Source organism: Calliphora vicina, chromosome 5 (genome assembly GCF_958450345.1).
Source record: "Calliphora vicina chromosome 5, idCalVici1.1, whole genome shotgun sequence".
Lineage (NCBI taxonomy): Eukaryota > Metazoa > Arthropoda > Insecta > Diptera > Calliphoridae > Calliphora > Calliphora vicina.
The window spans coordinates 86,532,562-86,558,384 of NC_088784.1; the positions used below are offsets into that span (position 1 = coordinate 86,532,562).

Here is a 25,823-nt window from a genome sequence, read left to right on the forward strand (position 1 = left end):
GTTTTGTTTTTATTATTTGTGTTAAAGATGTACTGCACTTCTTCCGGTTTTCAGTTTTTTTTCACTTTTTCATCCCTACTGTTGCAATTGTCAACTTTGACACTGTTTTAATTACACTTTTAACTTTAGAACTTATATTTCCGTTTGAAGTTGCTGGGTTTTTAGCCATATGCAAATATATGTATGTATGTGGTGGTATAACTATGAAAGATATTTTCTATAAATGTTGCAAGTATCTATACGTTGACACCCTTATACTCTTATGCAGCATAAGAAACTCATTATGATATTGTATGTTGATGTTGCTGCCAAGAGATGCTGCTGCTAACTTGCAACATACAACCACTGCATGAATGAATGAATGAGGAAAATACTGGCACTAACCTACCCCAATATGAAAATTCTTCAACTATATATTTATACCGGCAAAATCCACACTTTTCTATTATGTAGTTTTCAACTTTAATGAAAATACAAAATCTTTTCTTTTTTTTTTGTTTCCACTATTTAAAAACTCTCTCCGCAAGGGTTACAGAATTTTGCCAATTTATTTACTATTGTATTTTTTCTTCCTTTCGTTTATTTAATAAAATTTTATTACTTTTTCTCACATAGTTTTATTTACTTTTTATTTCCAATAAATGAATTTTCTTTTGATTTTTTTCCGCGCCTCAATATTTCGAGTTCTTTATGGGAATCACAACGTTTGTATACTGTTTCGTTTTGTATGAAAACCACAAAAACTTATAGAGATACAGTCAAGCAGCAACCAACCAACCAGTCCGCCAGCCAGCCCGTAAACACTGTTGGCATAAAGTACGCCAAGTAATTGAAGCTTTAGTATTCTTCTCTAAATGGCTGTGATTGCATTAATGGTGGCGATAAGTTTCGAAGAGGGTAAAATTCAAACATACAATTCACATTTTTTACTACAAACAAATACATAGTTCGTTGAAACTATGTTGTGTGCATATGAAAATGTTATAATATTAAAAGTTTTTAGGTAATGTTAAAGCAACATCTTTCTTTTATGTAATGAGAATAACAGTGAGCAAAGCTTTTATGTTAAGAATTATTGAAGACACAAACCTTCGAAAGTGGTTTTGTTATAAACTAAACGAGGGAAGGTAGAACTTGTCATCAAATGTGTATAGGTATATTTTTTTGATATAAAAAAAAAAAATATCAATAATAGCGGCGCCGCTTAAATCGGAATCGAAACAAGTTACTGCTGTGCCGAATACAACTTTATGTAAATATCAGACCTTTCGGTTCTTGTGTGAAAAATCTAATATCTCTGCTAAATGAACCAGTATTAGAAAACGGAAAAAAGTGGCAATAAATCTGTATCTTCTGAACTACTAAATCGATTGCAAAATGATGTACAAGAGAAGGGTACGGGAGAAGCGACATTTGCTTTAAAAAATTCAATTTGTCATCACCCTGTTAGAATATGAGGTGAGATACAGGGTATCAAAGTCTATCACTTCTGTTTAAGGCATTTTTGTATAGTCTGTAATTTGAGCAAATATGTACAGATGCCAAAGAATGAAACTTTGTTAAAAATAAGTGGGAAGGTAAAGAAATGCTATCCATTTCACTAAATTCTCTTTTATAGTTAAAAACATACTTAAGTTTCAATGTTGAAATTTTTTTTATACCCACAGCACTGTGGTATAGAAAAACAAGTAAGGAAGCTATATTCGGTTGTGCCCAATCTTGTATACCAAATTATACTTCAAAATAAATATTTTTCGGTAAACCATTGTAGAATTAGCAAGGTACAATTATTAGAAAGTATGTTCTCAATTATACATTCCCTATAACGTCAAACAAAAGAAAATTAAAAAATATAAAAAGGAAATGCCAAAAAAAAAATAATTGAATTTAAATTTTTATTACAAAAATTTACTAACAATTGAAGAAAATCTATATTTTTTTAATAAGTGTGTATAATTTCAGTTAAAACGTAACAAATTTAAAAAATATCGCGGTAACAAATTAAAAAAAGTTAAGTGATTAAATACATAGTTTGACGTTTTAGGGGTGAACATTGGAAACTCTCTCTAATAATTGTACCTGGTAACTGATTGTACCATGTGGTAAACAAAATTAATTTATTTTTTTTTCATTTTTTGGAAAATTTTGTTATCGAATTGTTATTTTGAATTTTTTTAAATTTTAAAAATGTTTTTTTTTAAATTTAAATTTGTTTTAACTATTTTTTTGTTTTTTAATTTTTTTTTTTTGGTAAAAAAAAAATTCGTGTTAAAAAATATATTTTCCGATTTTGACCCATTGTATGGTCTTATATACGTCGTTGTAAATGCCTTTGAAATATCTATCATTATTATCTATAGATATCCATATTGTCATATCTCAGCCATTTGTGGACCAATTTTGCTGATTTAAAATAGGAAACTTCTCGAAAGCATGTCTGGCAGAATTATTGAAGATTTGGATCCCGAAGATATCTTGGGTCTTCAGAAAATTGATTTCAACAAACAAACGGACAGACAGACGTACATGGCTTAATCGACTCGGCTATCTATAAGGCTCCAGAATATATATAGGGTCAGAGATGGGGTCAGAGATGAAAAATGTAGAAATTACAAACGGAATGACAAACTTATATATACCCTTCTCACGAAGGTGAAGGGTATAAAAAAATAGAGGAAAATAAATATGTAACTTCAAAACGATAAGTCCGATTTCAATGAAATTTCACATGCACAAAGAGGAAGTGTTCTCGAGTTTTGAACTTGGTCCTCATAGGCCCACCAGTGGTGCGACCAAGGGTCCTAAAAGTAGGACACCTCGGGTATGTTACATTTTTAAAACAATACTATTTCTTTGTTAGAATTCCGATTTCCAAAAACTTACGCATATAGAATCTTGTTATCGAGCACTATAAAAAACCTTGTCATAGCTATCAATTATCTCATATAGTTTAGGAGATATTCGCATTTGAAAATTAAATTTTAAAAATTTTTACCCACCCTACTCCAGTTTTTTGATAACAGCGGATCCAAATATTTTCCGATTTTCTCTAATTGTCCTTTATTGGAGTAACAACACATGTATGTGTTAAATAGAAAAACAATTGTTTAAAAATAATGACTAAGTCAAAAGTTATATGCATTCGAATTTAAAAAAAAATCAAAACGAGAAAAAAATACTTTTTTTCTATTTAAGATACCGCAAACAAATTTTAAGAGGATGTATAAGGAATTTATACTTTTTGAAAAGCGAAATTTTCATCAAATATTTTAAATGGAAAAAAATTTGAAAATTGTTGATACCGAGGGAACCAGGTCCAGTCAACAAACGTCTACTTTTTAAGTAAAATTCAAATTTAGGGCAAAAATTCTGAAATCGTATATTCGATATAAAAATATAGTAACCGATTTTAGATGGCCCAATATATTTTTAATTATTTTGTAAAGGGTTCCGATAACCCCGACCCTGGTATGGATATTATAGCTAAAAAACTAAAAATTCACATTTTTGGGATTTTTCAACACTTTTTTGCGAATTGCGGGATTGCTGATAATAAATTTGTTTTTATTTTTCCATTTTAAATAGAAAAGTCTGCATAAGGGTGAAATTTTATTAAAAACTATTCATAAATAAAAATTTTATTTCAATTTGAAAAATTTGTACCTATACAAATGTGGCAAATTAATTAATTGTGGGATTCAAACTGTCTCCTATTAGATCGTATTGTCATAATGTCATAAAATATTTTTTTAGTTTAAATAAATTTTTGTTGGGTTTCAAACAAAAAAACACTTTTTTTGTTTGCAGCACAACAAGAATTTGTTTAAACTAAAAAAATATTTTACGACATTATGACAATACAACATAATAGCAGACCGTTTGAATCCCTCAAATTTATTTTGGATATGTTTTTGGTTGGAATAGAGTGTATAAATTTTGTTTGACTCACTCTTTAAAAAATTTATTTATTGTTAGCTAAATATGACATTTTCCCATCTTTCTAGCAAGATATGGATTCCGAATCAAAAGAACTAATCATCTTTTGAGGCCAATAACGAATCCAGCCAATATCGTTTAGTCTGTTCCAAACTGAAGTGTATCCCAGATACTGGGTTCTACATCGATCGAAATAAATAGTAGTCGGACAGAACAAGGTTTGGACAAAAAGGCTTCAAAAACATCTTTCTAAATAGTTTTTAACAGGTATTGCAACCGAGCGTTGTCATGATGGAATATTACAGTTCATGTCTGATCGGCTTTTCTGGTAGTTTTTCGGCCAATGCTAGCTTCAAACGAATCAGTTGCATTCGGTACAGGCTTCCGTTAATGGTCTGGCCAGATTTCAGCACCTTATAATATATAGGACCGGTTTGCTCCTACCACATGCAGAGAATTACCTTAGCGCCATGGATATTTAGCTTTGGTGTCGATTCAGCTGGTTGGCCGGGCTTTACGATACGATCTTCTAAGCTTCCGGTTATCGTAAAGGATCCATTTTTCATCGCAAGTAATGATTCGGTGCAAAAATGATTTTATTTTATTGCGTTCAAGCATAATTTGAGAACTGTCAGAAATATCCTATTAAATCATTTCTGATATTCATTAGAATTTAATTTACCAGTCTTTATTACGTTTAAAAAGTTAAATGAAATTCATTTTGTTTTTTTGTTTCGTTTTAATTTATTTTATTTGATTTTATATCATTTCTGAAACACAATTAAATAAATATTTAGGACATCTATACAAACTTATTTGTTTAAACATAAGTAAGTAGTTAATATAATGGTTTTTGTTTTCTATAATGGAGACTTAATAAATAATTAAATACATATAGAAAATATTGATAATAAACTATTTTCATAAACTTACTAACAAAAACAAAAATATGTGATCATGAATTATAAAATTATTTAATTAACTAAACAAAATATTAAAAGGAATCAAAAACGAGTTTAAAACTCTATATATTTATTTAGGAAAATTATTAAAAATTAAAAATAAACAAAACCCTAATAAAACAATAATACAAGCCTATAAATTATGTATGTTCAAAAAATAATAATTTAAATTAATAAAAAAAGTAATATGATTTAAGTAAAATACAAATAAAAAAATTTCGAATAATCACAGGTGTTTTACACAGACGAAAGAAAAATGAAAATTAATTATTAAGCTTATTATTAAAAAGATATTTAAGCTTTTTGCTATATATAACTAAAGTATATTATGGAACTAGATATATAAATGTTTATCAAGAAAAAAAAGGGGGCAGAAAAGAGGGCGTGTTGCAATTGATTTGTATACATATATACAAATATAGAAAATGAAATTGTAATTGATGAAAAAAAAAAACTATGAAACTTAAATTTGTATTTTAAGTAGATCTCTATATGGAAATTATATGTGTATTTGTATAGTTTTTAAGTTAAATATTATTGTCATTTCATAATCTTTTTATATATATTTCTATAATTCAACACTGGTTTCATTCAATATCTTTGGAGTTTTTTTTTAATTAAAAAAATGATTTTTGAGTCATTATTATTTGTAAACTTAAGTACTCTTCTTTCTATAAGTAGCTGGGCTTTTAACTTTTTTTATCAATTCGAGATTATTTGTTTTTTTTTCTGTTAACTTTCTCTTTTAAATTCTGTTAAAGCTTAAAGCTAAAAACAAGGAAAAGTTTTGTAACTACTCGCAAAATTAGCCAAATAATTTTTAAACTATATATAGTTATTTCTTTTTAAATTATATATAACGAATATAAAAAAAATTAAAGCATATTATTTAATATTCTAGTAAGAGATTCCTTTTCTCACAAAATTTCTCTTTGATTATTCTAACTGTGTTTAAAAGTCTTTACAAGCCGGGACGTGTAGTGTCATCAGGACCACTGCTGCTACCTTCTGAGGGCATTGGACTAGCGGTAGAACTGCGATCGTAAGCGGGATTAATTTCATCGGGTATGAGTTCCTGGAAAAGGCAGAAAGTACAAATTTGTTAATATTAATTTGACAAAGTTTTTTTTTATACAAAATTTAAAAGAACAAGTAGAGAGCTATATTCGACTGTGCCGAATCTTATATACCCTTCACCAAATTATACTTCAAAATAAAAATTTTAAATATTTCTAGGTAAAACAAAATTATTTTATTTCCAAAGTTGTTTTTTCACTTTTTGGAGAAAAAAAAATTTCAATTGTTTTTTTTAATATTTAGCGAAAAAAACTTTTGGTGAAAAATAAAATTCGGGTTAAAAAATACTTTTTCCAATTTTGTCCCATTGTATGTCCAACTTACTATGGTCTTATATACGTCGTTGGAGAGGTCTTTGAAATATCTATCATTAGATATCCATTTTGTCTATATTAATGACTTAGTAATCCAGATATAGATCAAAAATAGGGCAAAAATCGAGGTTGTCCCGGTTTTTATATCTCAGCCCTTTGTTCGATTTTTTTCTCTCGATTTTAAATAGCAACCGAGCCGGAAGAATTACGGAGATATTGATGTATGAATCGTGTATGTTCGGAAAGTTGATTTCAACAGACAGACAGATGGACATGGCTTAATCGACTCCGATATATATAAGGATCCAGAATATATATACTTTATAGGGTCGGAAAATTATATTGTGGAAATTACAAACGGAATGACAAACTTATATATACTCTTCTCACGAAGGTGAAGGGTATAAATATATGATTCTTATTGGCGCAATTAGGAGAATTAATAGTTTCAGAAGGGATATTTTATAGCCCAACTAAGCAGTTTATTACCATTACTATTACAACTTTGGCTTAGCTTTAGTTGCTTGAAACAATCCATTGCAAAACGGGCATTAAATAACTATTTTCGGATTTAACATCTTCAATTTCAAAGAAATTTCTTACCTCATCTGCCTCCGTTTTCGAAACAACCGCCTCTGTTGGCACCTCCTCAGTCGGCTGAGCCTTCTCAGCCCACTGTTTCAAGTATTCGACAATTGTCTTATGGCCGAAATTCTCCGCCTCATCAACGGGCATATTACCCCAACGATCCTTGGGATTATGGGGCACATGACATTGTTCCAACAGGAATTTCACACAATCCAAATGACCCTCGGAAGCGGCTAAATGCAACGCTGTACGGCCATCATAATCGGCCAATGTTATATCCATGCCGGACAAACGATGTCTTCGCAAAGCGGTCACATCACCACTAGCTGCCGAAAACAATAAATTGACAATAGACAAACCCTTCGTTTCGTAACGATGTTTGCGCGGATCTTTCTTGTTGGAGGCATGTTTCAAGTTATCGTAACGATGGAAATTGAAGACATTCACTAACTCTTCGCAAAATTGTACACCACGCACAGAATTGCCCAATTGATCGAGAGGTGGTGACCAGGCGAAAATGCCCATAACATTGGGAATGACCAACATCATGGCACCGCTGACACCGGATTTGGCGGGCAGGCCGACCTTGAAGGCGAACTGGCCGGAGTAGTCGTAGGTGCCGCAAGAGTGCATAATTGAGAGGACATCACGTACAACTTCGGGGCGGAATACTTTCTCTTCGGTGGTGGGACAAATACCACCGTTGGCCAGGGTGGCGGCAATAACGCCCATGGCTTCGCAGGTTGTCTCCATGGAACAGCACTGTAATAAAGAAAGTTGAAAGTTAACAACATTTCAGAAAGTTTCATAAGTTTAAGACACTATTTTCAAATACTTTGGGATTAATTATGGCTTCTCAAGTATACCTTATAGAATTTGAAGTTCCCTTAAAACAATTTTATTTCAAAATTACCTGGAAATAAAAGTCCATACAATCCTTTAAGTTTGTGCGTTTAGGATAGCATTTATTTTCACGCATATAGAAACCCAAAGCATAATTACGATCGGCAGCTTCACGTTCCGACAAGAATACAGCATTATTAAAGCCAATATTATCGCCGCCGGACAAACGCTTGAACCACGACATCACGTAATCGAATTTTTCGGCTTGAGTCATTTCGGGCTTGATTAATGCATGAATCAAGGAACAGGTTAAAATGGCACCAGCATTAATCATGGGATTATGGGGTTTATCTGAAAGAAACAATAGTAATGTAATGTTTGTATAAGTAATAGATAAAATCATTTACTTACTATTATAATCCAAAATCAATTCATTGAAATTACGACCACTGGGCTCTTGACCCACATACGAGTGCACCACATTGGCGCCCAGCTTCTCCAGGGCAATGGCATAGGTCAAAGGTTTGCTATTGGTTTGCAGGAAAAAATTATAAAGTAAAATTTGTTCAAAATTAGTAAATCGAACAGACCTCTTAGCAGCTCTTCAACAATTTTGTTTTGAACTCAAGCAAAATTCAAACAAAATGAATGCAACAACAACAACAAAACGGATGAAAGTTTTGAAAAGTTCATGGTAGGAGGAGTACTTAAGTTTTCGCTTTTTGAAAAGAAGTGACTGAGCAAAGCTTTGGCTTTTTTTTTTTTTGTTAGAAATAAGTGAAAGCTCTTTGTTTAACACACTCTCATTCACTCTCTCTCTCAAGGGACAAACTGCAATTATTACAATTAATGAACGAATAAAAGAGATATATAAAGCATGATAAAGAAAAGATCTTATGCTTATGCTTTAAAGCTCAAGAAAAAGCTTTTAGAAAAACAATAAGATCTTTAATATGACAACAAACCTGAGACTCTCTTTAAAAGGTTTATGAAATGAGCAAGCAACACACAAATGAAGTTTATGGAAAATTTACCTGCAACTTTGTAAAGTGAAGGGTACCTCCACATCACCAATGGAATAACGTTGGCCATCAATGGTGCAAATACTAACACCCCACGATTCAGGACTATAACGGGCCAATTGTGGTATATAATCGGCCACTTTGCCAGCGGTATTGCTTTTGCATTTCCAATAAATATCCTCTACATCCTTGACGAAACCCACAAAGTCGGGTATAACGAATTGTTGACGGAAAGCCTTGGCAATCAAGACAATATTTTGGGCCACAACACTAAGTTAAAGTGAAAAAAATTAAATTTAAATAATGATTTTCTGTTGGGATAAATGATCAACTTACGCCTTAAATGTTTCGCGATTTAGATTTTGTGTTTCGGCAGACGATCCCGATTCATAATTGGATAATTTGTGAACTTTCTTTAAATTATCCATAAGCTCCTTAATGCGGGGATCGTTACGCCTAATACCGGTGGTCTTAAGGGCAGCCAAGAATTTGCCCATGGAAAGCAGACCCGTCTCCTCATTGTAGAACATGTCGAATAAAACATCTTCAGCATTGCGTTGCTCCTGTTCACGATGGCTAAAGGAAAAAAGTAATGAAAAGTGATATAATTAATACAAATTTCAAAGAAAAACTAAATATACATGCTAAACACACAAAAAGTTATAAAAATATAAAATATTTGCTAACACAGGATTTAGAAAGGATTAAAAAATAATAAAGAAAATAATAAAACTAAAAAGATGAATAATTATTTCACTAATAACAATTTTTCAACTTTTACCGATTCACAATGGGTAAACACCTCAAACAATAATGCTCATACATCTTTCTTTCTTTCTTTTTTTAAATAAGGACTTTGATTTTTAAATAAATTTCCAAAATTCCTTGAACACTTTACTAAGGCTGCACGTAAAGAAGACCGTTTCTTAGCGCGTTACTTTCCAAACTGTTATAAATATATTCATTCAACTATTTTGTATAGTGTTGCAAATCACTGCCAATTAAAATCAATTGTCTAACAATATTTACAAATCAATTTGTACTCATACAAATATGTTTAAATTTAAAAATAGTTGGGCGCCTAAAATAAAGCAATCAAAAACACGTAACATGTTTTTTTTGCTAATTGATAAAATGATCATAAGGGAATGGTTGGAATAATGCTGAAAGTTTTCTTAGATGTGCTTCAGAATTTTATTAAAAGAACATGAAAATTAACTAATTGACATGTTTTGTTATAAAGGCCAACATATGTTTAAGAAATTTTTATTGAAATCAAAGATTTTTGCCAAAAACTAATGACGTAATTTTTGCAAGAAAATTCAACTTTTTAGAAGAGAAGTTTAGGACTTTATTTCGTAATGGAAATAAGCTTTTCAGATATCAAGTTTAACAAAATATTTTGTCTATAAATGCTTAATATAAGTTTGCTTGAATTGTTGATCTTTAAAACGATTGAAGCTTTAAAAACAATTTCATTTCGTGAGCTTTTCGGAAAAGTTTTTCAGATTTCAAAAAGCTTTTTTAGCTTAAAAAAGATTTTAATGTGATCAAAGTCTTTTCGCAAACAGGACAACATATATTCTAGGAATTTTGTTTGAAATCAAAGTTTTATGTCAAAAAATAATGACGTAATTTTTGCAAGAAAGGCATAAGAGAACTTTTATTTCAATAGCATTCTCCAGTAAAAAGAAAACATATGTAAATTCAAGCCATATGTTTTTTGTTTCAAAAATATTTAGTTTTTCAAATATTTTTCAAGTTTAAAACATAATTCCATTTGCATTCAAATCAAACTCCAACAAAATGTTCAAGTGCTTGAATTTTAAGGGCTTTGGTGCTTATTTAAAACGATTAAAGCTTTAAAAACAACTTCGAACTATTTCATGAGCTTTTCGGAAAATTCTTCCAGAATTCAAAAAGCTTTTTTAGCTTAACAAATATGGGAATAATACTGTTCAAGGAATTTTTAATGTGATCAAAGTCTTTTGTCAAAAAGGCCAACATATTTTCAAGGAATTTTGATTGAAATCAAAGCTTTTTTCCCAAAATAATAATGACGTAAGTTTTGCAAGAAACTGAACTTTTTAGAAGACAACTTTTGCACTTTATTACTTAATGGAATTATTTTTTTCAGACATCAGTTTTAACAAAATATGTTGTCTATAAAAGCTTTATATAAATTTGCTTAAATTATTGATCTTTAAAACGATTAAAGCTTTAAAAACAACTTCGAACTATTTCATGAGCTTTTCGGAAAATTCTTCCAGAATCCAAAAAGCTTTTTTAGCTTAAAAAAATATGGTAATAATACTGTTCAAAGAGTTTTTAGTGTGATCTAAATCTTTTGCCAAAAAGGCCAACATATTTTCAAAGAACTTTGATTGAAATCAAAATTTTTTTGCCAAAAAATAATGACATAATTTTTTTAGAAAGAGATGTTTTTAGAATAGAACTTTTGCACTTTATTACTTTTTCAGATATCAAGCTTAACAAAATATTTTGTCTATAAAAGCTTTATATAAGTTTGTTTGAATTGATTAAAGCTTTAAAAATAATTTCGAACAATTTAATTTTGTGAGCTTTTCGGAAAATTCATACAGAATTCAAAAAGCTTGCTTGAATTGTTGATCTTTAATACGATTAAAGCATTAAAAACAATTTCGTTTCGTAAGCTTGTCGGTAAATTCTTCCAGAATTCAAAAAGCTTTAATAGTTTAAAAAAAAGATGCGAATAATACTGTTCAAGGTATTTTAAATGTTATCAAAGTCAACAATGAACAAATTTTTTGAAGGAATTGATATTTTGCTACTTTTTATTATTACAAACGCTTTATTAATCCTAAGGTACAAATAAAGCTTTAAGCTTACTTTTGTGAGCTTTGCCGAAAACTTTACCAGAAAGCTACTTATTAAATAGCTAAAGTGATGTTCAAGGAATTTCATGACTTAATTATTGAAGGAATTCAAATTTAACATTTTATTACTTAATGGAAAACCAAAATATTATTTTAACAAAATATTTTTTCCATAAAAGCTTTCAATATAAAAGCAAGCTTTAATTGTTAAATAAGTTAAATAAGTTTATTAATTAATGTTCTTAAGGAATTAATAAAGCTTTAATCGTTTAAAAAAAGAGCTTGTTTCACGAGATTTCTAGCAGTATTCAAAAAGCTTAAAACAACCATAAAACTTTTGCTTTTAACAAAGCTATTTTCCAAAAAAAATCATTCAGATTACATGTTTTAATTCATAGCTATATTATAAATGTTAACACCTCAAACAAAACTCTATTTAGCAACTTTTGTAATTATTTACACAATTTGAATACACAATTATTAAATAAGTAAATATTTAATATAATTCCTAGGACTTTAAACACGATTTTAATGACGCATTATAATTTAAACAAAAAATCCTAATCACATGTTATTTTAATTTAATTCAAAATTAAAATTATAATAAAAAAGGTGTCAATAAAAGATTTAAATAACATTAATAAAAAAATGACAAACAATTTATTTTTGAATTTTAGCACGTGTTTTTTTAAATTTATTTATTAATGTCTAGCTAATTAAATGAGCTAAATAATAATAATAATGGGGGTTTAATTTAATTAAATTTATAATAAACTTGAGATAAAAACAAATGGATCTGGTTTTAAGTTAAAAAAAAGAAAAAATTGAATATATAAGCAATATTACTCACGGTCTTATGGAGTAGTAACGCTTCTGTAAGCTTTTGGGTCCATAAAAAGTAGGAGTAATATTTATATTTATTTTAGAAATAAAAACAAATTTTATGGTTTAAGGCATAGAAATAAATTAGAAATATTTAAAAGAAATGTAGCACAGATAACAATTTATATATAAATGCCTTTCATGAATTTAATTTCATAATTTTAAAATTTTAAACAAATCTATATCATTTAAAGTTATATAAATTTCAGCAATTTGTATTTCAGAAGTTTCCAATTGTATTTCAGAAATTTCCAATTGAATTTTAGAAATTCCCAATTATATTTCAGAATTTTCAATTCGTATTTCAGAAAATTCCAATTATATTTTAGAAATTTCAAACTGCATTTCAAAAATTTCTATCTGTATTTCTGAAATACAATTGAAAATGGTTTAGAAGGATTGACAAAAATTATTTTCATTTATTTTTTGGTATTGCTGAAAGTTTAGACTATCGTTACCACTAAAATACCGTTGCCGTTATTCTAAAAATTATTGAATATTATTTATGCAATTAAAAACTTGTGTTTTCCATAATTTAGTTTAATGAAATCTACAGAATTTAATAGAACAATTGTCAAATCTTTTTTAATTTTTGTATTTTTTTTTTAATAATTTGATTAATATCGAAATAAACGTTATCATAAAAACACCATTACCGAAACAACAGCAAATACCGTTACTGAAATAATTAGCGTTACCTTTATCTATCAAACTTTTCGAAGCTATATTTGAAAAACACTACTCATGAATAGTTTCCAAATTCTTCATATTTAAAGAAAGAATATCGAAAATTATGTCAGCTGTTTTTAATGAAATGTTTCTAAATAATTAAGCAATAAGCATTCAAAATATCTCATTAAAATTCAATATTTTCCGAAAAAAATCATAAAACAATATTTAAGTTTATATTGTGGCTTTTCATAATACATACTATTACGAAATTACACTATCAATTTGAATTTAACGATTTTAACATGAATTTCCATATACAACAGCTTTTGTATACATTGACATATGTGGATACTTGGCAGCACAGTGCTGCCAACGTTAACTGTCAAAGCTGCTAACATGAATATTAAGGCTGCCTAAAGCTCTAGAAATAGAACCTTCTAGTTTTGTCCGTTAGAACTTTCATGAAGCTACTGGAAGGAAGATACCGCTGTGTATAACTAGTGGCATTGGGAGTTTCCTTTTATCATAGGCGCTGTTAGAGTTAACATCTACTGTATTATTGTACATTATTATGTGTAATTTAAGTGTATGTATTACTGTGAATTATAAACGTATATTTGTATAAAAACAGATAAGCGGTATTCACTGTTAAGTGCGAATGGTCTAGCATCATTGCAAATGCAAAATTTTACCGTAATCCAATAACAAAATACACACAAAAACATTTACAATTTTGCATTTGCAATGATGAAATACCATTCGCACTTAATACTGAACTCCGCTATAGTGACTATTTAAACTGTTGTTGTGTAAATTTTAATAAAAAAAAGAGTTGTTACTATTTTTAAACTACTAAACATTATTTATTTGTAATCAAAAGTATCCGGTTTATTTAAAAGAAATAAACCACCATTTTTAAAAGGTGAAAACGTAACAATATAAATAAAAGTTCAAAAGAATCAAGTCTTAATTCAATTTTCAAAATCAAATTAAATTTGTACTTTTAACCATAACATTAAATAATTCATTTAATACGAATTAATTCCTAGGAATAATTCCCTAGTACTTCAAATGTAATGAATTCATTCTTTTGAGAATTAATTCCTTATTGAATCATTAAATTTTTCTATAATTCAAATAAATTACTAAATTACTTAATAAAATAGAATTTTCTTCAATTCAAAGCTATTACAAATAGGAGTACGTAATTTTTGTTCAATTAAAATAAATTGAATGAAGAAAACATACATATTTTAATTATATATTTAATTTATCGTTATTAATTGTTCCATGAAGTTCTTTTGGAACTATTTTGTTTTCTATAGAACTAGTCTAGAATCAGTGTAAAACTAGTTCTAAATTACTAGTTCCTATTAAACTCTATAGAATGTCTTAAGAATAACAATATTGTTCTTCAGAACGGATTCTAGAAATAGTTGCGTTCAAGAACAAGAACAAGTGATTTTGGAACAATTCTTATTTTCTTAATTTTAATTTGTATTTTCATACCCTAATAAGCATCAAAGCCCCAAAAATTCAAGCAATTGAACATTTTATTGGAATTTGACTTGAATGAAAATATAATTATGTTTTAAACTTGAAAAATAATTGAAAAACTAAATATTTTTCCAACAAAAAACATATGGCTTGAATTTATGTTTCCTTTTTACTGGAAAATGCTATTGATATAAAGTGTCATACAACCAATTATAATACAAGGCTTAAATTCCACTTGCTTTAAACTTGAATTCCAGTAAAAGTGCTATTGGGATCAATTTAAAATTTGTATTTTCATAACCCAATAAGCACCAAAGCCCAAAAAATTCAAGTATTTGAACATTGTGTTGGAATTTGACTTGAATGCAAACTTTAAACTTGAAAAATATTTGAAAACTTAAATATTTTTCGAACAATAAACATATGGCTTGAATTTAGTTTTCCTTTTTACTGGAGAATGCTATTGATATAATGAGTAATACAACCAACTATAATTTAATTGCTTGACTATAATTCAAGGCTTTATTTACACTTGCTTTCAACTTGAATTCCAGTAAAAATGCTTATTGGGAATATGAATTTGGACAAAAATTTGGAAAAAAAAAACATTTTAAAATGATATTGTTAATAGGACTGATACCGTAAAATAATTTTAAAATTCTTGTATGAAAATTACTCAGTTTTCAAATAATCTTTAAGTGTTTTTCCAAAAAAAAAATTGTACAAAATGTTCTGGTCGTGTACCCTAAATTCTCAATATCAATTTTGAATTTTTCAATTACAATTTACAGTTGCATAAAATTAATTTGGATTTCTCAATATCAATTAGTTTTTTTCACAATTTATTTCAACATTTATTATTATTTATTCGCCTGAATATTGTCAATATAAGAACTAATTTTGTTGTTTATTGCTAAGAAAATATATTTTTATAATTTTATTTTCAAATTTCAATTAATTAATTAAAATCTATTTTCGTTCAATATTGTCTGTCTAGTGGAATAATTTTATGATTTCAAATATTTTAATATTTTCATCATTTTACAATTGAAATGTTTACAATTATAATTAAATCTCCAAGTTGTATTTTTAAAACAATTGAAATTGAAAATAAGACCTAAAGTCACAAAAGGCCACACATATTTTTAATAACAAGATAAGAATTCAAAAATAAAAAATTAAGACTAATTAAGTGTTAAATCTAAGACAAATTAACTTAACAAACACCCTCATCATATAATCTCAGCCAAAAATAAAGCATTATTAATAAAAATAATAATAAATAATCCCCTTTATCTGTACAGTTCAAATGAGCTGTTTTGAATTTGAAATTTTTTTATTTTTTTTTACCTTAAAACAGCTGATATGGTGCGTACTAATGTACCCCGGCGCCCTTGCAAAGAAATCCCCTCAATTATCTCCTCGATAATTTGAGCTGTTTCAGAGTTTTCTAAATCTGTACGACTTTTGGTATTTTCTTCTTGCCTACGATTTTCTTCATGATTATTACCCTGTTGAGTTTTAACACACTCTTCCAGTTTAAGTTTTTCGATATTGGGATGAAGTTTTAAACATTGCGGCACTTGCAAATTGTCATTTATATCGGTTGTGGTGGAATCTTGATAATTATTATTTTCTTGGGCTTTTAAAGATTGCTGTTGTTCTTGTAACTTTAATTGTTCAATTTCTTCACTCAAGACCATGTTGCGTATGATTGATATTAATTTGAATTGAAAATTTTTATTTTTTAAAGGTTTAACTTAACTTGTATCTAAGATTTAACTTTTAACTTTTTTTATCGTTTCTTTTATTTAATTGAATTTCTTTTTCTTCACTGTTATTTCAATTTCACTGACGATTAACGACTGTTAAACAAACTTCGTGGGTTTAATGAATTTATAGAAAATTTCATTTAGGGGCAATTTCAACCAATACTTTGAAAGCCCCCCTTTTTCGCAACTAATAATATTCTCTATGTGTTTTAAGGTTTATATATATACAAATATGGGCATGTGTTTAAATGTATTGGTGTTATATGGACTTAATATCATATTAACAAAATTGTGCTAAATATTAACTTTTTTTCTCAGTTATTATTATTTTACTTTTTTGTTTGCCTTATTGAACGAGTTATATTATTTATAGTATTTTGTACAATTAAATATTCATTGTTGTATTGTATTTTTTTTTATAAATACTCTCTTATTTAATTAAGTTAAAAGGTGCTAATTTTTTGATCATGTTACTGTAAATTTTTAGGATTTCTTTAGTTCAAAATACAAATATATAACGCTGCTACACACTACCCACCCCCCTAAGGGAGTGTTTGTGAACCAGTTTTTATTTTCTTCAGGTAATTTACAAATTTTTTGTTTTTGTTAACAGAAAAAACTTCAACTTTTTTGTTTTTGGTAAATTGAAATAACAAAAATATTTGTTTAAAATTTAGAAAGTAGTTGACAATCTTGGGAAATATCAATTAAAGTTTTTTAGAATATTAAACCATTTCGAGCGGAAACTATAAAGAACTCAAACAAAAAATTACTCAAAATCATCACACGACTGTTGTTTTTGTTTTCACATAGTTCTTTTACTAAAACATTCTCGCCTCATAGGTTTTTGACAAGTGAGTTAGGTCTTTGACAGAAGAGTTTCCGATCTATGTGTATTTATCTATGCCTAAACAGATACTTCTATAGCTCAAAACATATTTTCAAAGATCAATTTTAAATTCTTTATTTGTGGCCTTGACATCATTTAGATTTTTTCAAATAACATTTTGTATTATTGTAGTAAAAGGGAAGTTTTCTTATTACTCATAAACAATTATTGGGTGTTAATTGGGACTTAAAAATGCTGGATGTACAATAGATGGCGTATCTTTTGAATACAGTTTTTTTTAATAACTTATATGTAATTTTGAAGGGTGCATATCTGTCGTTTATTCTCATTTAGTTATTGAAATTTATAATGTGAACAACAAAGTTTTTTTAGCTTCGTAAATGTCGAATTTTGTACCAACAAAGCGCCATATTCGGGAAGTATTGCATTACTTCTTTAATTTGAAAATAGGTGCCACTGAAGCACACCGATTGCTTAACGTAAGTTAATGGTGCAAGTGTTTCATCTAGGGATGCCAATCGGGACTGATTTTTGAAAATCGCGCGGTTCGGGATTTTCGGGAAATCTAAATCCCGAAAACAATATGAAAGAAACGTAGATATGTCTTCACAATTGAAAGTAAATGTTTTATTTGGCTACTAATTTTTATTACAACAAATGCTGCTGCCGAAAAACATATTTCACATTGGCAAAATCGTTTGCAAATACTCTAGATCTTTCAGATATTTCAGTTGCAAATCAACATTATAATTTGGTTTCGTTATTGTTCGTTATTAGCGTTTGAGCAATCGATATATTTTAATTTTGTTCGAGCTCCTCATTTGAGATAAAATCAACTTCGTTTGAAGATTATTTTAATTCAGTTTTGTTAGATAACTTACGAAAAAATATGATGAAAAAAACCGCTCTGTTATTTACTATATTGTAGCCTTCGTTGAGCTTAACAACTTCGCTGAACATCATTTTGCGATATTCGGGCATGTAGAATATCAAAATCCCGGGATTCCCCGTTTGGCATCTCTAGTTTCATCGGTTTCAACGTGCGAGAGAGGTTTCTTCGGTTCAGAAGTAGTGATTTTGGCACCGACGACAAAAAAGTTTGAAGACCAAGAATTGGAGGCATTACACCATGAAGATTGTTATCAAACTCAACAAGAGTTTGAAAAATCATTGGGAGCTACTCAATCAGTAATTTCCAAACGTGTTCAAGCAGCTGGATTCATCCAAAAGCAGGAAAATTGGGTATCCTACGAATTGAAGCCTTGAAAGACGATTTTGTATGACCGAAATGATGCTTAAAGTAGAAACGCCAAGATTTGTAGGCATTAATCCATGAAGATTATTGTCAAACTCAACAAGATTTTACAAAATCATTGGGAGCTACTCAAGCAGCAATTTCAAAACGTCTGCTGGATTCATCTAAAAGCAGGGAAATTGGTTACCCTACGAATTGAAGCCGTGAGATCTTGAAAGATGATTTTATATGTCCGAAATGCAGCTTGAACGCTATAAAAGAAAATAATTTTTGAACCGACTCATTTCCTGCGATGAAAACTGGATTCATTACAATAACCCGAAGCATATGTGAAGTCCGACCAACCAGCCGATTCGATACCAAAGAAAAATGACACGGCAGACAGCCAAAACCGTTTGAAGTCCTAGAATTGGAGACTTTACTCAATGAAGATTGTTGGCGAACTCTACATGAGCTTGTAAAATAATTGGGACCTACTCATACTAATTGAAGCATAGAGACCTTGAAAGACTATTTTTCATGTACGAAATGATGCTTGATCGCTATAAAAGAAAATAATTTTTGCACCGAATCATTGCCTGCGATGAAAAATGGATCCATTACGATAACCCGAAGCGTAAGAGATCGTATGTAAAGCCCGGTCAACTTGCCGAATCGTCACGAAGCCAAATATCCACGGCTCTATGAAAATTATCTGTATTTTGTGGCACCAAAAGGGTCCTATCTATTATGAGCTGCTGAAATCTACCCAGACCATCACAGGGAACCTGTACCGAACGTAACTGATTCGTTTGAAGCGAGCATCGTCCAGAATATGCTGCCAGACATGAAACCGTAATATTCCATCATGACAACACTAGGTCGCATATTGCAATAACTGTTAAAAAGTATTTAGAATGAAGTGGTTGGAAAGTTTAGCTTCAGCCGCTTTATAGTCCAGACCTTGCCCCGTCTACTATTTGTTTCGATCGAAGGTTTTTCTTGGATACGCTTCGCTTTAGAATAACTAGAATATCCGATATTGGCTTGATTCGTTCTTGCCCTCAAAAGGGTTCTATCTATAAGTTTGGCCTCACCCTCCTTGTAGTCCAGATCTTGCCCCGTCCTATTACTATTTGTTTCGATCGATACAGAATACTCTCTCTGTAATAAGTTTCACTTTGGAACAGAGTATCCTAAATTCGTTCTTGGCCTCAAAAGATGAGCAATTCTTTTGGCTCAGAATCCATATGTTGCCAGAAAAATGGGAAAATTCAGAAAATGATCTCAGTTCTATTATCCGTTATCTGGAAGCTTTCAAAAGCTTGTTATTGTGCATAAGTTTTGGATAAACATCAAGGTAGTCGTAGGATTTGGCTTGTATATATCATAGAGAAATATACATAGAGCGGAATCTAGAAAACAAATATTCGGCTGTGTCGAATCTTGTATACCCATCAGCAATATGTAGTTTTGGCCTTCTATGAGGACTTGAATCAGTTATGGTTTAGTTTCACCATACTTCAGTATAATTTCAAAGCACTTAGAACTAATCTGTGTAAAATTTTATCAGGATTGCCGTATAATAAACTCATTTTGTGTAGTGACATTTGCATGGGAGCTAGGAGCAATCATTGATAGATGTGGCCCATTTTCAATACCAAACAAACCTTAATTTCCAACATAAAATTTCTGCCAGCTAGCTCCTTTCATATGGGACCTATCGTGTTTTCAACTAACAGACAGACGGACGGACATAGCTAGATCGTCTAACCCCCATTTTCTCAACATCTGGTTATTGTTTTTCGTAACAATAAACCTCCAATTAATATTTTTTTTTGTATGAGAACTGTCAGTTTATCGTCACGATAAAAAATAACCAGAGATTGAGAAACTGGGGGTTAGAGTCTTATGAGGACCCAGAATATAAAACAAATATGCTGAGGGAATGATAAAATCAATTTAACCCACATATTTTTGGATTGTGGGTATAAAAAACGAAAGGAGAAACCATATTTCGGGTAAAAAATGAGCTAGATATGTACATTTTCTTAAAGTCTATTGATAAAACTTATTTTTAAAGAAAACTGATATATTATTAATAGTGGCCCATTCAAAATTGCATAATAAAACGAAATTGAAATACTTAAATGGAAAATATAAAATCTCGCATTAATCACACCCATAGTACGAAGTTTAAACTGTAAAAAAAGTGGTTGGTTAACCAATTGGTTGACGTTAAACCTTAAATAATGATAACAACGGCGCACCGTTTAATAAACGGAGGGGGCTCGTATATTAACCGTAATTAAATATTGTTTTATTAAACTCAACATGATTTTTACCACATTTTTTTATTATTTTTGTTTTACTTTTTTTGGCTAAATAAACATCAAATGATAAAGAAACTCAAGTTGGCTAATTAAACAGAGACAACTAAAAAAAAATAAGTAAAAGTATGTACGTACATACATACATATGTATGTATATAATAAATGATGACAATAATTTTATCTAATCATTTGACTATTTGCGGAAAAATTACCATAGACGTCTACGAGTAGTAAATGATTAATAAATTTCTATACGCATTACTTTGCAAATGGATAAATAATGAATGAATAATTGAATAAATTTAAAGATAATCAAAATTGTTATAAATGAATCATAAAAAAAGAATAGATAGATTGTTAAAATATTGATTTCGTTTAGAATTGCATACATATTTAGCTAAATGTTGAAATTGTTTGAGGATGGCACATGTTTAATTTATTTTAAGTCAATAGATACTACAATTTTTTTTTTATTTCTTTTTTGTAGATAAAATAAATCACGTGCTAGTTTTAAAATGAACAACAGGTTTTGTTTTTATTTTACACGCTCAAAATCCACTTGCTTTTGTTATAAGATAATAAAATAAAAACTGTTAAGGTTTTTTAAAAATTTCTATAAATATAAATAAAATAAAATATATGCTTATGATTTTGCTATTTACATATACATAAGTTTAACAAACTAAAAAAAATTAGCGCATTTAATGTTTAATATTAAACAAAATTGAATATTTTCTTGTAAAACTGGGTCATTTTTACAAGGTTTTCCAAATACTATTACAGCAATGGAAAACAAGTTCGTTGACTTCAGGTTAGCCAAGGATGGTTGTCAGTGTGAAATCTAAAACTAACAGAGTCCCCATCGTAAAACCAACTGTTGCTCGTTAAAACATTCTCAATTTGCACCAATTTAATGTCCGATAGGTCATAGAGTTTATCATAGACAGCCGATCACATAAAACCCACTCAGAAGATGTCCAGTTATTATAGACACCTGTACAGAGATATAGCATAAAGACATCAAAACCCAGCGGGAAAAATTTCTAAGGCTTAACTTTGTAGGTTTTTTAAAAGATCTGTTTACACATTCTATAAGATCCAATACCCATTCCACCCTGCCTACTCTCAGAAGATGTTCCATTTTCGATCGGAATGGAATTCTGTGACAGGCCTAATAAAATCCGAAGATGGAACAAAATCTTCTAAAAAATTTAGTCTTCTATTACATTTGGTGTTGTGAACATCGCGTGAGGTCGTTATTTATACTATATAAAACTTCACACGTGATACTTTAAAGTCCTTTATTTAGGTTTTATTCTGAATTCATTAAGAATATCTTCCCTAATAACCATATTTAATGGCTTGATTCAGCAGACTTTCAGCAGGCTCTATGTAGACATTCTGTGAGGCATTACGTGAAAGGTCTCCTTACAAACCTTCAAGACCTTCAAGAAAACCTTCTAATATGCCTTCTTAAGTAGGCCTTCTATAAGCTATGTGTGAGATGCGAGTATGCAAGGCCTTGGCTCTCAATGACAGGCTGTGTAAAATTTAAACGATTTTGCAATGCCGCAAAATAATACCTTTAGGAAGGCTTCTTTACTGCATCTTTCCCGCTGGGAGGTGATGAGCTAATACGTACTCAGAAACAATGATTTAAGTGCCTCGACGGGGGTCATAATAGAGATATACAACACAAAATTCCATTCATTCACAAATTTACTTAATGAAGAAAATACTACATATATCCTGATGCCCTCTTGTGATCGCCTGACTCCAATCAATAACCCAATGTTGACATTGGTTGGGATAGACCTGTTAAAATGTTAGTTACACGATAGATCACTATGTCCAGATAGTAAAACTTTATTATCAAACAGTGCAAACGTCATAACTGTCAGCATCGGCAACGAAATACATATGTCAACAAATCCCCGGATATTGATGTGGTCTAATTGAATTAAATGATATGGGAGGGACAATATCTAGTTCCAGCAAGACGTCGCTATGTTCAACATAGAGAACGACACAATGAATATTTGACTCATCTCTCACAGAGGAGACGTGAATTGGCTATAAAGATCATTCAATTTGACCCAGTTACACGTTTTCTTGTAAGATTTTCTGAAGTCCCATGTTTATGCGAATAAGCAGAAATTGACCGATGCCCTCAAAGTAAACATAACCCAGGCTATCGCTTACATACAGGAGGATCTATGTAGCTGAGTCATTGAATATTGGACCTTATAACTACCCATATATGGGTCTTTCAAATTGTTTTTTTTTTCATTTCATAAAGAACGAGCAAAGCCGGTAGAAACGTGTTATCGTTTGTTTAGTGAATGAACTAACACAAATTTCATATATTGATGGGCACCAACACAACACCCTCGACCTTTTTCTAACTTTACACTCCGACAAGTATGAAGTAGATGATTTTACACCTCTTTGTAATTCGGATCATTGTACCATTTCGGCCTCCCTTTCGCTCTCCAAACTTCTTAACGTTTCACAACCAGCTAAGATATGTTCTATTTTTATTTACGAATAGACTCGTTGGGCTGAGCTCAACGATTTCTTTCGGCACTTTTATTGGAAGCTCTCTTTCTTGGTCAATGCCAGACGAAAACTGTCGAAAACATAATTATGATGGAAATGAAAACCATCATTCGAACAAAGAAAATTTCGGTTAAATCCATGCAAAAGTCCTGGTTTAATCAGAAGTCCTAAATTGCAATCAGATCCAGAGAGGAAATGCCGAATCTAAATCGCTACGCATTGGGCGAGATGTTCGTGTGCAAAAGTGCTGAGGCATGAAACATTTCTACTCCTAGCCAAAGATCGTGCTGCTCTCCGGGTTAGTAAAAGCTTTTGGTCATTCTTTAAAAGAATAAAGGATAATTCTAGTTCCTCAATACCTACTCTTTTAAAGGATGGCCAATTATTCACTGACCCGGTTGATAAATCTAATCTTTTGACGGAATTTTGCGGATCTCAATATAAACAAGTCTCCTGGACCGGAAGATATACTAGCACGGGTATTGACGCTAGCCCGTCGAAGCACATTATACCGCATATTATACCGAACCGCCGAATTTCTTATATTATGGAAGTTTACTAATGTAACGCCAATTCCATAAAAGGTAGCCTCTCCCTGACAATGATCGCCCAATAGCAATTTGTTCGGCACTTTTCACAGTTATGGAGAGTATGGTAACTACCTTCTTGTGAAATATTTAGAGTCGAACAATTTACTTAACGACCGGAGGTACGGCCTTCCTATCGGAAATATGATGTCGTTCTTTTCACCATTTTGGCGAAAGTAAAGTGCTGTCTCTTTATATTTCTAGGGCGTTCGATAGGGTGTGGCTGGGACCTCTCTTATCGAAACTTGTTGCTTTTGGTGTCGGTAAGGACTTCTCGCGATTTATATCGAGCTTTCTCAGAGATCGTACTATACGAGTTGTTCAAGATTAATTCAGGGGTACCGCAAGGCTCCGTTCTTTTTCCTACTCTATTCCTTATTTCACTAAATGACCTTCTACAGAATTTTGGAAAGGGTAACAAAAGTTTGGTTGCTTCAACCGAAATTCTTCTTTAGAACTGAAAAATTCGATGTGTGCAACAGAATCATTCGATTGGCAACAAATTCGGTTGCTATCACGAATCTGTTTTCTCTGTGTACGACAAACTTCCAACCCTATCTATTCTTTTGCAGATAACAGCAACATTTGCCATTCATATTCATTCAACTATAGGCCAAGCATTTCGGAAATTGGAGCAATGAGGCAATCTTGTGACAATCTCTGAATGGGGTTGGTGCGAATAGAGTCGATTGTAATGCACGTACGATTCAATGTTGTATGTTAACACACAAACGTTCTCGATGTTCTAGGCTTGACAATTCAGTATAAAGTGCCCCGATTCTCTAAGACGGCGTAAGAAATACTTCACCTCAATACTCTCCACTTATGTCCGAACCAAAATGGAATACAACTCTCATGTAATACTTCGAAATCTGTTTTTGAGTTACTCGACCGCGTACAGGAGAGGACGAAGGTGCTTATCGATGACAGTAGGGTACCCAGCTATATTGATTATCTGGAGCATTGTCGCAATGTGGGTTGTGTTCTATCGATACTACAATGGAATGTGTTCTGATGAAATTAGGGAACTTGTTCCCGATACCCGTAGTTTCTTACGAAATACGAGTTCGTCAGCGGGGGCTCATCCATTCGTGGTCGATTGGTCAGTGCATTGCTCAACACACTACAGAGAAAATTCTTTCTTTAGTCGTACCGTCCGTCAATGTAGGAAATTGAAATCAAATATCCACAAACACTACTCCCTCTATCCTTCTTCTTATAACCTATTTTCCTAGTACCAACACAATGCATTGCATGAGTAGAGGTCATCCCCTGAGTGATGTTCCAAGAATAAAAAAATGTGTTGCAAACGGCTATACAAAGATATTTATGTATATGCTCAAAATCCAAAGAATCCAGTTTTTTCAAAGTCCTTTTCAATGTCATACATATATGTATGGGCTCAAATTCCGGTGGTATTAGCAGATTTTTCACAATATCAATCACTTCATGGTTTCCATTTAGGTATATTTGCATTTTTCATAAGTGGTTTAAAACCTTGATCCTTTTTAATATTCCAATATTGAGTTTTATATTATGTATGTCGATTTATAGATATTTAGTTTAAAATAATTTTACAAAACAAGATTTTAAGCTCTCACTGATTAAATGAGCCCTTTGATAAACAAATTGCTTTAAACATTTTCTAAACAATTTTAAAGAGATCCACATAAATTTTCAATATCGAACTTAAACAAAATTGATCAGAGATTTTAGTATTCATTAATTTATGCACAATTTCACAATAATCACTTATTTTTTCCACTAAACCACGTGATAAATAGATTTTATAATCAACAAAAATGTATATTTTTTTAACATACAGTATTTAACACGT

General features: G+C 30.5%; 1 protein-coding gene across 3 annotated transcripts in view; it reads right to left on the minus strand.

The window, feature by feature from the left end:
• Window positions 1-4,655: 4,655 nt before the first annotated feature.
• Window positions 4,656-25,823, minus strand: part of GLS (Glutaminase) — a 42,754-nt gene continuing 21,586 nt past the window's right edge. For 2 of the 3 annotated variants that reach the window (XM_065511125.1, XM_065511127.1), the window contains 6 exons: window positions 9,079-9,318; window positions 8,755-9,012; window positions 8,132-8,247; window positions 7,791-8,071; window positions 6,893-7,639; window positions 4,656-5,973 (listed from right to left, as the gene is read on the minus strand). In XM_065511125.1, the coding sequence (XP_065367197.1) occupies window positions 5,860-5,973; window positions 6,893-7,639; window positions 7,791-8,071; window positions 8,132-8,247; window positions 8,755-9,012; window positions 9,079-9,318 (1,756 nt within the window). In that variant the 3' untranslated portion in view covers window positions 4,656-5,859. Of the gene's footprint in view, window positions 5,974-6,892; window positions 7,640-7,790; window positions 8,072-8,131; window positions 8,248-8,754; window positions 9,013-9,078; window positions 9,319-16,001; window positions 16,515-25,823 lie in introns of those variants that run through there. The other variant, XM_065511126.1, reaches the window with a different exon arrangement.